The following is a 13248-nucleotide window of genomic DNA, read 5'->3' as shown; positions in this document are numbered from 1 at the left end:
GCGCTCCTCCCTCCCACGTCCACCAAGTTCACCGGATTAAAGAAAACACGAGAATCGGCCTGCTGATCTGGTCTGAAAGGCCACAGAAAAAAACAAAAAGTGACTCCCACTTTGGCATTTCTGAACCACTTTACTCCACTGGAACCATTACCGTGTCAACGCGTGGCTCCCAGAAAACATGCTAGTTTTGATCTTCATTACAACCTCGCTAATTTCTTACAAAACCTTACTTTGACATGATTTATGAAATGTGTCACAAGCTGTGAGAGAGGCGTCTTTACAGACGGATCTAAACAATTACTCATCAGACGCGAGAAAGCAGACTGTGAACGGAACATCAGAAAGGTTTAATTATTAGAAGGTAACTTCGTTACCACGAGGTTTTTGTGGCTCAGTAAAGAGTACTGGACGATACCCAATATAATAAACACAGGTCTTTAGTACATTGGGCTTTTCTCTACTTTTTTGTGTTTCATTTAGAGTTAAAAGTATTTTTGTGTTGACCTGTTGCTGTGTGGTTCTTGTAAAACATGGATTACACATACATGTGCTTATTAAAGAGCAAGTCACCCCTTACAAGAAGCGTACTTCACTCCCACTTCATGTTTGAAAAATGCAACAAATGCTGTTGCCTAGCAGACCGAGAGGGTGGAGCCACTAACAAATACACACACTCATGACATTGTGACATCATAATGTACCAGTTTACATCATAGCATACCTCTTAGCCAATAGCGGTGGCAGATTTAAATTCAAATGCAGTGCAGAGTTTTTACCTGACAACGGCACAACACTGACAGTTTCAGGCAGAAAATTTAAATTTTAACTAAAATGCACTAAAGTGCAAAACTATTGACGACACGTGTCTGCAGCACGATTAGACACACATTTATATAGTTTATCAGAAAAAAATAGTTGATTTGGGGGTGACTTGCTCTTTAAATATCCAGCTCCAGTTATTAATGTGTCATTTGATCACAAACAGTTTAATTACACATAAATGCTCTGTTATGGAAAAAAATTATATTTATTAATTCTTGATCATGGACTCAATCAACTGAATGTAACATGTATTGCTCCATGTCTTTCTGCATGCCCACTAGTTCAGAACTCACACACACACACACACACACACACACACACACACACACACACACACACACACACACACACACACACACACACACACACACACACACACACACACACACACACACACACACACACACACATAATCTCTCTCTCTCTCTTCCATCTCTCCATAAATGAACTCTGTGACCGGGTGTTCGGGGCATTTTGCCTCGTGCATTTTGCCACAGTTATAACTGTTTGACTTGTCTGCTCATTGTCTCCTTCTCTCTTCACTATAGGTAATGAGTTATTGATAAACATACTGATAAAATCCATGACATTATTTGGTCCTTCAAAAGCTGGGGTCCCATCACCTCGCGGCGCCAAGAGCCGACGTCGGAGGACGGTCGACTACCTAATCTCCTCCAGCGCCGAGTTTGCTGGGGGGTCGGTGAGGTCTTGACATCGTTAGGAGGAATGCGGATCCACGAACTCAAGCCCTGAGTGGAGAGATTTGGTGAGACAAGTTATTTTTTTGTTGCTTTGTCTTGTGGTACCGAGAGAAAATCCTAGGTGACCAGGGGTTAAATTGGTTTTTGGGCATTTTAGCCAGAAAATATAAACGCAAACAGATTCCTGGAATGCTGTTTTGGTGTGGTTGAGAGAGAATGGACCAGTGTGGTTCCTGAGAGGTGGCCCAAGTGAGAGGTGGCCTGGCTTATGAGCATTTAGCCTTAAATTATGCTTATGTTTATTTATTTGGCAGATGCTTTTATCCAAAGCGACTTACAATTTATAACCTATAGGGCATGTCGTGATGTAAATTGAAACGCAACTCCAGTTGTCCTTGTTGGTTGTGCGGTCAGAGAGAAAGATAAACAGATTCCGGGAATGCCGTATTGGCTTGGTTTTTTGAGCGTTTTTGCGGGGTGGGGGTGGGGTGGGGGTGGGGGTGGGGGGGGGGGGGGTCAGTGAATTTCACCAGTGTGGGATGATGACTAATGGGAGTTTATGAGCTGATGGATCTGTGAATTATTATCAACTACCATATGGAACCACAGTTGTGGCAGCCATCTTTAATGTGCTTGATTTTAAAAGTCAAGTTGTAGATGGACAGCCTTCTAGGAATTAGATGAAAATCACACATGGTGGTAATGATGTCTGTTTTTGAGTCGAGCGGACGTTGTTAAGATTGTTGTATTTCCTTTCATTGTTGGACTTTTCTTCACAAAGTTTGGAGTACTGACAGTTTTGGATTTCTGTGTTCGGGATCAACTAACCCAAGGAACAAAATAAGATGATCGGCTGTTCAGAATCAGGTTATGAAAAGATAAAACTTGATTTTGAGGTGAAGAAAGAGGATTAAAGTTAACTTAGAAGTCCCTCCTAAAGGCCAGCGTGCGCACGCGTGCGCACGCACACACACACACACACACACACACACCAGCCACCATTTTATCTTACCTTCTCGAATACCTACTCGTGCACTCTCTCAGCCTCTCATGCACTCATTATAAACTTGCACGTCTGTGCAGACACGCACACCCCTCCCCCACCCAACACTCAGCTCAGAACACACACACACATCAAATTACACATATAGCTCCCCTTCACACACACGAACCCCGTCTTTGCGCGCACACACAGCTGTGTGTGCAAAAAACACACAAATGTGTTGCTCCCCTCCCCCCTCCCGTTCCAAACCCGGGCACATCGTGACAAAACAAAGAACACCCCATAATAGTCAGTCACACTGTATGCATGGCAACCAGTTATGTCAGAGATGAAGGCACTGTGTGTGTTTTACTGTAAACTGTTTATGAGCAGAGACACACAAATTATAGGCTAACACACACACACACACACACACACACACACACACACACACACACACACACACACACACACACACACACACACACACACACACACACACACAACTAAAACACGACAAACATGTGCATCAAGCCACAACACAAAATCACAGAAAGGTTCAAAAGTACGTAGAAGTAAAAGTACACTCATTTAAAAAATGTCATTAGCATAAAAAACGTAATGAAAACCCAACTGCAACACATTCATACACAAAAACCTAAAACAGATGTTTTAAATGCTCTCTTTCATACAAAAACTCACATAGAGTCAAAACTAAACTTAAATCAGCAGATTAGATGAAATAAAACCTAAAAGAATCAGAAATACAATCACAGCTGGACGGAAAATTACAACCAAATAAGGAGAAAACTCAACAAGCTTGACTTTTTATTTATCCAGAAGTAACATAAGCAGTAGAATAAACAGTTTCATTCACATACGTATAAAAGTGTCCAACATGCAGGATGAAGGCAGTATTCCCAATCAGACAGTGTGAGAACCAGGAAGTGGGGAATGCTTTCTGGATGTTTGGGTTTATTGTAAAAAGCAACTCATGAAAAATCATAATTTGATTTATTAATTTGTGCTGCCGTGTTTTTTTATGTGCGCTGACTCAGCATCACGTCTTTATCCAGCTACGTTTGACTTTGTGTGTTGGAGGTTTTGTGACTTTTGCATGAATGATTTTGTTCAGTTCACTCAGTAAACTCCATATTTGTGTTTTATGACGTGTGTGTGTGTGTGTGTGTGTGTGTGTGTTGTTGCTAATATCTCAATCAGACTCAAACAAACAATGTCGTCGTTCAGACACAAAACAACCAGACCTCACACTCGGTTTCTCCTATAATGCATCTTTGTTTAGACGAAGTGTGTGTGTGTGTGTGTGTGTGTGGGCGTCCTCTAAGTGAAGAAAAATGGAAAAAAAGGGAGAGGTCAGGTTTCTTTCCCATAATGCAACTCTCTTCCATCCCTCCCATCCTCCTCCTTCTCCACTCTCATCACCCATGGCAACACACTTATAATGAGGTCAGGTGGACATCCAATAATGTTCAACAGAGCAGTCAAACTGTCAGCAAGAGGTGAGAAGACTTCCACTCAAACAACCAGAGTTTCTGGTGACTTTTTAGTTCCCAGCAGCTTTAACTAAACCTCGTTTCGTCTTCTTGTCGTAATCTTTTGGACTTTTAAAACGTTTTTCATCAATACGTCTAAAACAATTTGGACTAAATTGTTTAAGCCAATTAGATCAAATGTAAAGCTGAAACTTGAGAAAATGAGACATTTAACCCAATAAATCCCACTGTTGGAGCTATTTACACTGTTGTTGAGTTATTTATTGGGTTTAGTTGTTGGGTAATGATGAATTTATTTATTTTAGTTTTGCCTGTGAGAATAAGCCAGGAATAAAAGAGGTGTTTTGTTTTTTTTATAAATAAAACAAACAAATCACTTGTAAGTCACTTTGGACAAAAGCGTCTGCCAAATACATAAACATAAATATGGGGACTGGTGTTGGACCAGCATGCACTGGGGTGGGCCTATAGTTTTTTACCAGAGCAGGAGAAGCAGCAGGAAATGATGGAAAACAGGATCTGTGTCTTATTGCTTGCCAAAGAATACGCAGCTTTCAAGTTTGGACATTGAACTTCTGCCTGCGTACGAAACGTTACCACAGTGCAGCAGTGGCTTTTAAAGTTGACAACCAAAGGAACTGCCACTACACCCACAAAAATGTGCAATAAACTATAAACTGGTATTAAACTAGTAATGTTGAGCTTCTATAGTTTTATTATCCTGCAGACCTCTGGCTGACGTGCACACAGAAAACCTAATTAAACAACCCCATTCACCCTGAATAATCAAGAAAACCCAATCAAGGATTTCTTAAGAAAATATAGTAAAAAAAAAAAGCTTTCAGACTTTAAATGGATTTTTTAAACATGAAAAAGTGTTTTTCTGTGTAAAAACGATAGATGAGTTACATAACTGCCTCTGTTTAGAGAAAGAGAGTTTAAAGTTTGGAGTTTTGCACAGTCGTCAGGTAAAAACGCTGCACTGCATTTTAATTTAAATCTGCTGTTGCTATTGGCTAAGAAGTACACTATGACGCTCTTTAAAGAGCTAGTCACCCTCCACCAGAGTCTTACACCGCTCCCACTTCCTGTTTAAAAATGCAACAAATTAAGTTGCCTGGCAGACCGAGAGGGCAAAGCCGCCAACAAATACACACACACACACACACAGGCTCACAACAACATTGTGACATCATAATGTACCAGCTAACATCATAGTGTACCTCTTAGCCAATAGCGATGGCAGGTTTAAATTCAGATGCAGTGCAGAGTTTTTACCTGACGACGGCACAACACTGACAGTTTTAGGCAGAAAATTTAAATTTGAACTAAGGTGCCAAATTATTCACTACACGTGTCTTCAGCACGATTAGATACTCATTCACATAGTTTATCAGCAAAAAAAAAGTTGATTTGGGGTGACTTGCTCTTTAAGTCTTTCAGGACTGATGTGCTAACGGCTAGTCCCACTCCAGCCAGTGTTAGATCTCCAAAATTTCACATTTTAAAAAGGGTTTTATTTTACATTATTAAATCAGCAAAAATACATTTCTGTGGCTCTTCACACTTGGCTGCACGAAGTGCTACATTTAGCAACTGCTCTCGTTTTATATGTTTATTGGTTAACGGCTATAAATTTCCACATAAATGACCCGTCATGCAAATGGATAAAGTATAAAAGTTAAAAGATCTTTTCTGTAGCGTCTCTCAAGTTAAAATCACGAGGCGCTTCACAAGAACAAAAATATTTTAAATACAAACATTATTTTTATAAGTTATATTAAAAATAATAATAAAAATTGTGATTACAATTAATATGAAAGGTAAAGAGAAAATGGTGGGGACTACATACATAAACATGAGTGTGGCTTAAAGGTTGCTGGAGACAATCATTGTTAATTATTTATATATAAGTATTTGTTTGACATTTTAATTACAGTATGCACTGCAGTGTATTAACAGGTGTTTCAAATCAGAGCTTTATTGAATAAATGAAAGTTATAAATTGGGGTTGATCCTTCTTTTCACTGATGAGACGAGCCCCTAACCTCTCGGCCACGGCAGCACTTACGAACCTCAGCAGAATAATATCAATAAAACAATTCTTAGCTAACCCACGTCAGGTTTTGGGTAATTCCATATTTCCTCGCCACAGCCGAGTTGTCTGTAATATGCTGGATTGATAAAAATAAAATTACAATAGTAGCGGTATCACAGTAGGACCGACCGTCCAAGAGAAGACAAAGAACTGATATCCGTCAAAGCACCGCAGAAAGTGCAGCCCTATAAAACGGACAACAAATGACCAGTTTTTCATGTTTGATATTAAACGAAAGTTTAGTTTAGCTAAAGCGCTAACTAGCGTTTACGATTCAGCAGGGGCGGGGTTAGGGGGTGGCTACTTGGGCTCAAGCCCTGGACGTTTTCCGAAACTTCCTGGAGCCTCATTTATCAAAACGTTCGTACGAACGTTCCTATATTCCTTCCTACAAATGAAATTTAGGATGTGTGTACTCCTGATTTCGGAAACGTGCGGTGGCCTCATCTCCACGTTCCTCCGCTATCGACTGATGATAAATCCCACTTGTGTGTACCCAGGTGCTCGTGTCCTTTCACTGTCATTTACATACAGAAATGCCCTCAATTAACCATATTTGGTCACGCTACGTCCTCAGCACGTGACAGGATTCCCTGTTTTTTGTCCAGAAAAAATAAGAAAAACCTTATTGACAACGAGATCTAATCACTGGCTGCCGAAGCGCAAAAAAAAAAAAATTATACAAACAAATTTTATATATATATATAATTTGTTTTTATAATTTTTTTATATAAATAAATAAGTTGTAGAGGTTATAAATGCGGTAGGGACAGAGAAGAGGTTCCAGTCGGCAATAAATACAAAATGGATTTGATAAATTGTAGAGAAATGGGTTGTCATTTACATTTAAGGAGTCGTTTTGTTTGGAGTTCGTTTCATTTGGAAATCTCATCCGAGAGTGCAGCCTCAGCCTCTTCTGAGCAGTCATTCAGTCTGGTATGACCGGGGAGCAGAGGAGGTTCTGGGGGGTTCTCATAGTTTTAAAATAAAATTTGTACTGGAATCAGATTCGTGAGATTTGTCTGTCGCACCACAAAAGGTCCCAAATCACAGCATAGCAGAAGGATTTCCTTTGAGATCAGTGTGCTCGCGGAGAACGTGTTCCCTCCAGTGTGCATGCTCTATTAAATACTTAAATAACACAGATTAGTCATGATATAATGTCAGATTCCCGTTGGTCACGTGCCTTTTATTGGTTTTAGCACCAATTATGCACAAAAGCTGTTTTTCCACCGATGTAACTACATACTGGGTAAATATAATTTGTGGATGAAGAACACGCATCGATGACTGAGACCATCAGAATTGCTGTTCCCCCGTTCTACCGCTAGATGCTGTCCCTACGCATGGTCAGAGCTGTTCTTGTATTTAGGAACATTTTCACGCACAAAAATAGGTAAATACCACACAATGCGTAAAATCGTTCCTACGCACGAAATACGCGCAGATCTGCTCTTAAGTACGGTTGATAAATGAGGCCCCTGAATTTAAATGTTACTTTTGGTAGTGGGAAAAAAAATGCTTGTACACGCACGCACACACACACACACACACACACACACGTGCCCAGTTGTATGGTTTAACACTTTAGGATTTAAAACAAATTATTTGGCGTTTATTCAAATCTATCCAAGAAAAACATAACAAATTCCACCTTGTCATTGTTATTTTGTAATGAAAGAGCAAGTCACCCCCAAATCAACAATTTTTTCTGACAAACTATATAAATGTGTGTCTTAATCGTGCTGCAGACACGTTTAGTCAATAGTTTTGCACTTTAGTGCGTTTTAGTTAAAAATTTTATGTTCTGCCTAAAACTGGCAGTGTTGTGCCGTTGTCAGGTAAAAACTCTGCACTGCATTTTAATTTAAATCTGCCACCGCTACTGGCTAAGAGGTATGCTATGATGTAAACTGGTACATTATGATGTCACAATGCTGTTGTGAGCCTGTGTGTGTGTGTGTGTTTGTTAGCAGCTCCGCCCTCTCGGTCTGCTAGGCAACAGTATTTGTTGCATTTTTCAAACAGGAAGTGGGAGTGGCGTAATAATCTGGTAGGGGGTGACTTGCTCTTGAAGCATTATTGTTTTGTTTCATTTTAAAAATCGATTCTAGAGTTTTTCAGCTGATGCCACCATTGGTTACCATGAAAACAATGCTGCACTTTTTAAACCCTTCTGATTCTGTGACTTGTTTAGAGGACATTTTCAACCGAGAGCTCAACATCTTCACGAAAACGGTAAGAAAAACGATGCTTTCGAATTAGATTTTATACTCCTCTGCCCTTCTGAAGTAGCCTTTTGAATCTTTGATTTTTGGAAACTTTGGATTTTAGCAGATTTGCCATCAAAATTTTTGCCATTAGTGCATGAATGCAGCAGAATCATATTGGTACGATAATTTGGGCTGCCAGTGAAATCTTTAAATGGAAATCAGTCCATTTAAATTATTATAAAACTTTTGTATAGCTGTCTATATCTTTACCAGAAATAGTTAAACATAGCTTCATCTTTTATTAGCTAGTTTCCACAGCATTTCCTTAAATATGTTGTGTTCTTTTCAATATTCCAGAGGTGATTCCTGGATAGAGAGAAGAAGTGTCACCACCAGGAAAATGTCATCACTGGAGAAGGTGGGTTGACTTCACTTGTAGTTGGTCAAAAGCGTTGCTTTGGATAAACACATTTGCCAAATGCATAAATAGAAACATGGAATCTGATTGCTGGGAAACATCTGAAGCAGGGATGTGTATTGTTGAAATTCTGGCGATACGATACATATCACGATACAGGGGAGACGATACGATATATCACGATATATTGCAATACATCCAGTCAGACGTTACAAGCAATTTTTTTACTGAATTTATTGTAAGAATGCTCAATGAACAGTCCAAACTGATTCGTAACATGTTTAACATGAGGTATCTGACCCATGATGGAGGGATTTACATTTCAATGGTGGAAACAAAACCCATTGCACACTGCTGCCAACTAGCGGGTGGCAATTGAATTGCACAAAACGAAAAGAAAATACACAAATGTTTGCATGTAAATGCTTTCAAAGATTAGATACATGGCTTTTGAATATTGATGTAATAAACGCAGGAAAAAAAATCACTATATATTGCCATATCGATATTTCTGATACACGGTTTTTGAATATCGATATAATATTGCTGGAAAAAATATCACGATATATTGCCATATCAATATTTTCTTACATCCCTAATCTGAAGCATTTGGAAAAAAAAACAGCGTAATCTGTTATATAATGTTGTAAATTACAATGTGATGTCTGGTACAAAACTATTATGTTTGTATTATGATAGAAGTTAGTTTATCTGCTTAGATGTTTCCACAGTAAACATGAGTTTGTGAGAGAACATTTATGAAAGAACCTTAATTAACCCACCCACTGTCTTTATGGGTGACCCCGCGAGGAAAGTTGACCATTGAGCAGGGTTGTTGGTTTATCCCTTGGGTCCACATGGCAGGGGTGAGGAGTGAGCACCACCTCACCCCTGTGATATGGACCTCAAAGGATAAACCATCAATCCTGCTCAGTGGTCAACTTTCTTCGCGGGGTCACCCATAAACTCAGTGGGAGGGTTAAAAGCTTTTCTTGTGTGGACTTTTTCTTTATTTCAGCCTACCGACAAGACCAAGCAGCGTTACTGCTGTGACCAGTGTGACAAGAGCTTTCGACATTCACCACATTTAAAACGTCACCAGCAGATTCACACCGGAGAAAAGCCATTTCCCTGTGACCAGTGTGGGAAACGCTTTACTACCTCAGGGAATCTGAAAACCCACCAGCGGATTCACACCGGAGAAAAGCCATTTCCCTGTGACCAGTGTGGGAAACGCTTTACTACCTCAGGGAATCTGAAAACCCACCAGTGGATCCACACCGGAGAAAAGCCATTTCCCTGTGACCAGTGTGGGAAACGCTTTACTACCTCAGGGAATCTGAAAACCCACCAGCGGATTCACACCGGAGAAAAGCCATTTCCCTGTTACCAGTGTGGGAAACGCTTTACTACCTCAGGGAATCTGAAAACCCACCAGCGGATTCACACCGGAGAAAAGCCATTTCCCTGTGACCAGAGTGGGAAACGCTTTTATCAGTCAAGGGATCTGAAACATCACCAGCGGACCCACACTGGAGAGCAGTAACACGTGTGACTGGTTCAGAGTTTTAGTGTCTCCATAAGCATATTTACCTTGATGGACCAGATAAGTCACTTGAATGGGTCAAAGTTTCAAGCCTCAAACAATGTTTCATTAATACAAGTCTGCATTTAACTCCATGTGTGAAGTTTTCTTTTAAATGCATAAACACAACAAGCAACGATTATCTTTGCATAACCAATCATGCAAAATAGCTGCATTTACAAGCTTTTGATCCTTCTTTTTATGTAAAAAATCTTCTGCAACCGCTGAATATCAATGTTGAAAGAGGACAGCCCAGAGTAATGATGCACTCAACTGTTCAGTGCATAGAAAAAAAATTTATTATCATTTTACTGTTGGGAATTTTAGCTCACACCAGAAAAGTGTCTAATGTTTTTCAGAATAGTCAGAGGTACTTTGTGGTTTAATAGTTGGTTTGTAAGAAACAAAATAGCTTAATAGGGTTTTTACATAATCAGACTAACTTCTAACAGCATCAGTTCATAGTTGATTGTGCAAGATGATTAGTTAAGTAGACGTTCACGGGTTTGGAATGATTCAGTGTTTTTTTACATTTCCACTATGGGGATGAACTACAGACTGTTTGTGGAAACATGTCAGGCAGTTGGAAAATTAGACAGATTTTAATATTAATATCAGACATGCTGGCTGACAACTAAAGATTTAAAAATTGATTTTCTTTTTGCACATACAAAAATAAATAAATAAACAAATAAATAAATCGCTTCTCTGGGCTAAGCCCCAGAACTTCTTCAACCCGAAATCCGCCCCTGCGATTCCGCACGCTGATCACCGATTGGATGGGACAGATTTCCCAGCATGCCATGCTGTTTCTTAAATGTTGAAAATTAAACTAAATTCATTATTTATGCTTTAATGTTGTTCAAAGTTAAGCCATCTTTGATTAAATGTAGACCTATATATATCTAAAAAAGCTGAGCAGACTTACAGTTATATGTTAACAGTGAACGAGCGACAGCATGACTGAAACGGGTTACGGAGTTGATGAAAAATAATCTATTTAGGTGTTGAGGAGTAGATATCGTCAAGAAAACAGACGTGTGCACTCGTTATTAAGAGTGTTCTTGTTCAAAAGTGGTGGGGACATGTCACTGGCGTCCATGGTTAACGGACTATGTCCTATAGGACAAGAACTCCATTTCTCTGAACAGGAAACCATAATATCCAGAATAGTCTTATTTTTCTAACTTGAACACAGAAAAACTTCATAATTAATTTTTTTAAATGATTTAATAAAGCTGAAACACCAAAAGAAATGATAAAGATGTAAAAGAGAAAAATAGGACGAGGGAAGAAGAGGGAGGAAGTAGGAGAAAAATCAGGCTCCCGTTTGCCTGAATACGTTTTATTGATGTTTGTCACTCAGACAAAGAAACAAGCAGCCTTCATGCAGGGATGTCTGAAGAATCCATCTTAGACTTCCAATTTTGAAAGAGCTCAGCTCATTTAAATCCAGCAGAACGGCTTCCCCTAGCGGTCAGAACGGAGCAGTGCAGCCTACAGATGCCACCAGATTCTCGACTGGTTTTAATTTTAATTATATTAAAAAAAGAGACACATTTTAACAAACCGTAGCATTTTGCCTTTTATTATAAATTAAACAATTAAATAATCATATCTTCTTAATACTTTGGGTATTTTCTGTATTAGTTTTGTTGCAAAAATATTTGATTTTTCTTTCTTACAAGGAGCCAAAACGCTAAATAGTTCAAAGTTTAAAGAATAGACTTGAGTTGCTTTTATAGTTATGTTGCTTTTGAAATAAGATTTATTACTTGTTTTCTAAAAGAGCAGAAATTAGGTTTTACTTTTTCCATAAAGGAAAAAAATATATATATATAAATATTAAATCAATCTCTTCTTATGCTAATTCAGGACATTTATACATTATAGATTTGAATAAAACAGCAAAAATATTACTATAAAATGTCCTAAAGATAAGGAAATGTGAAAAGTGAGAAAAAAAAACAATGAAATCTGGATGAAACAACGTTCAAGTTTTATTTTCATTATTTCTAATCCTAACCCTCAAACATTCAAATCTCTATACAGATTACTGCATCTGTAAATATTGCTTTAAATAAATTCTCTCCTCCTCCAGTAAAAGCTTATAATAAAATTCTGTCAAACCAACCCGATGATTTCTAATCTGTTGGCACTTATAAAGTTGTGTTGTTCAAAAAAAAATTTAAAAGAAATAAAAAAATTCTATGTCTAAAAACCTTTAAACGTTGTTTCCAAAGAAACAATTAAATACTCTTAAAATCAGAGAAGAAAATAGCTAAATCAGCAAATAAGAAAAAGAAAATCAGTTCCGTGGAAAATGGATCAGTTTAAAGGTTGGAATTGTTCTCAGGGCTTTAATTTAAACCAAATCCAAGCAGGAAGCTAGTGTCGCTCACTCCCATATCATTCGAGTCCTCAAAATACGAGCCGGGAACCGCATGCAGAACATTTTTTATAGTGATCTACACTGTAAGAAGGTTTATGTTTAATTAACTTAACCACGTTAGAACAACTGGTTCCACTCCACATAGCTGCTTGGATGTAAAGAGTAACTTACATTGTTTTACGTTAGGGATGCACCGATACGATACTGGTATCGGTATCGGTGCCGATACGATACTGATACCAGTATCGTATCGGTTAAAGTTAACAAATACCAGTAACTGATACCAATGCAGTTGCTTGAAAGTGACTTCACTGTAACTTGTCATTTCTGTTCACCTAATATTTTAGTTTTGTGATCACTTATATTACTTTTTCTCTACCTCACAGTCTTTTCCTATTGAAAACAGAAGAAAATAAAACCTGTATTCCAATTCATTGCATTTTTTGTGTGGTAGAAGTATCTGTATCGGTAATCGGTATTGGCGAGTACTCAGATCCAAGTATCGGTATCGTATCGGTTTGGA

The 13248-nt window shown here is 38.5% G+C and overlaps 1 protein-coding gene across 1 annotated transcript; it reads left to right on the top strand.

The window, feature by feature from the left end:
• Positions 1-1424: 1424 nt before the first annotated feature.
• On the top strand, positions 1425-10756 carry LOC129164602 (zinc finger protein 664). The gene is made up of 4 exons (XM_054745305.2): positions 1425-1588; positions 8315-8355; positions 8688-8748; positions 9767-10756. The coding sequence occupies exons 3-4, from the start codon at positions 8731-8733 to the stop codon at positions 10292-10294; spliced, it is 546 nt and encodes a 181-aa protein (XP_054601280.2). The 5' UTR covers positions 1425-1588; positions 8315-8355; positions 8688-8730; the 3' UTR covers positions 10295-10756.
• Positions 10757-13248: the final 2492 nt, after the last annotated feature.

The sequence above is a fragment of the Nothobranchius furzeri genome, chromosome 19, assembly GCF_043380555.1.
Source record: "Nothobranchius furzeri strain GRZ-AD chromosome 19, NfurGRZ-RIMD1, whole genome shotgun sequence".
In the NCBI taxonomy this organism is placed as follows: Eukaryota; Metazoa; Chordata; class Actinopteri; order Cyprinodontiformes; family Nothobranchiidae; genus Nothobranchius; species Nothobranchius furzeri.
This window is presented reverse-complemented; position numbering and strand designations above follow the sequence as displayed.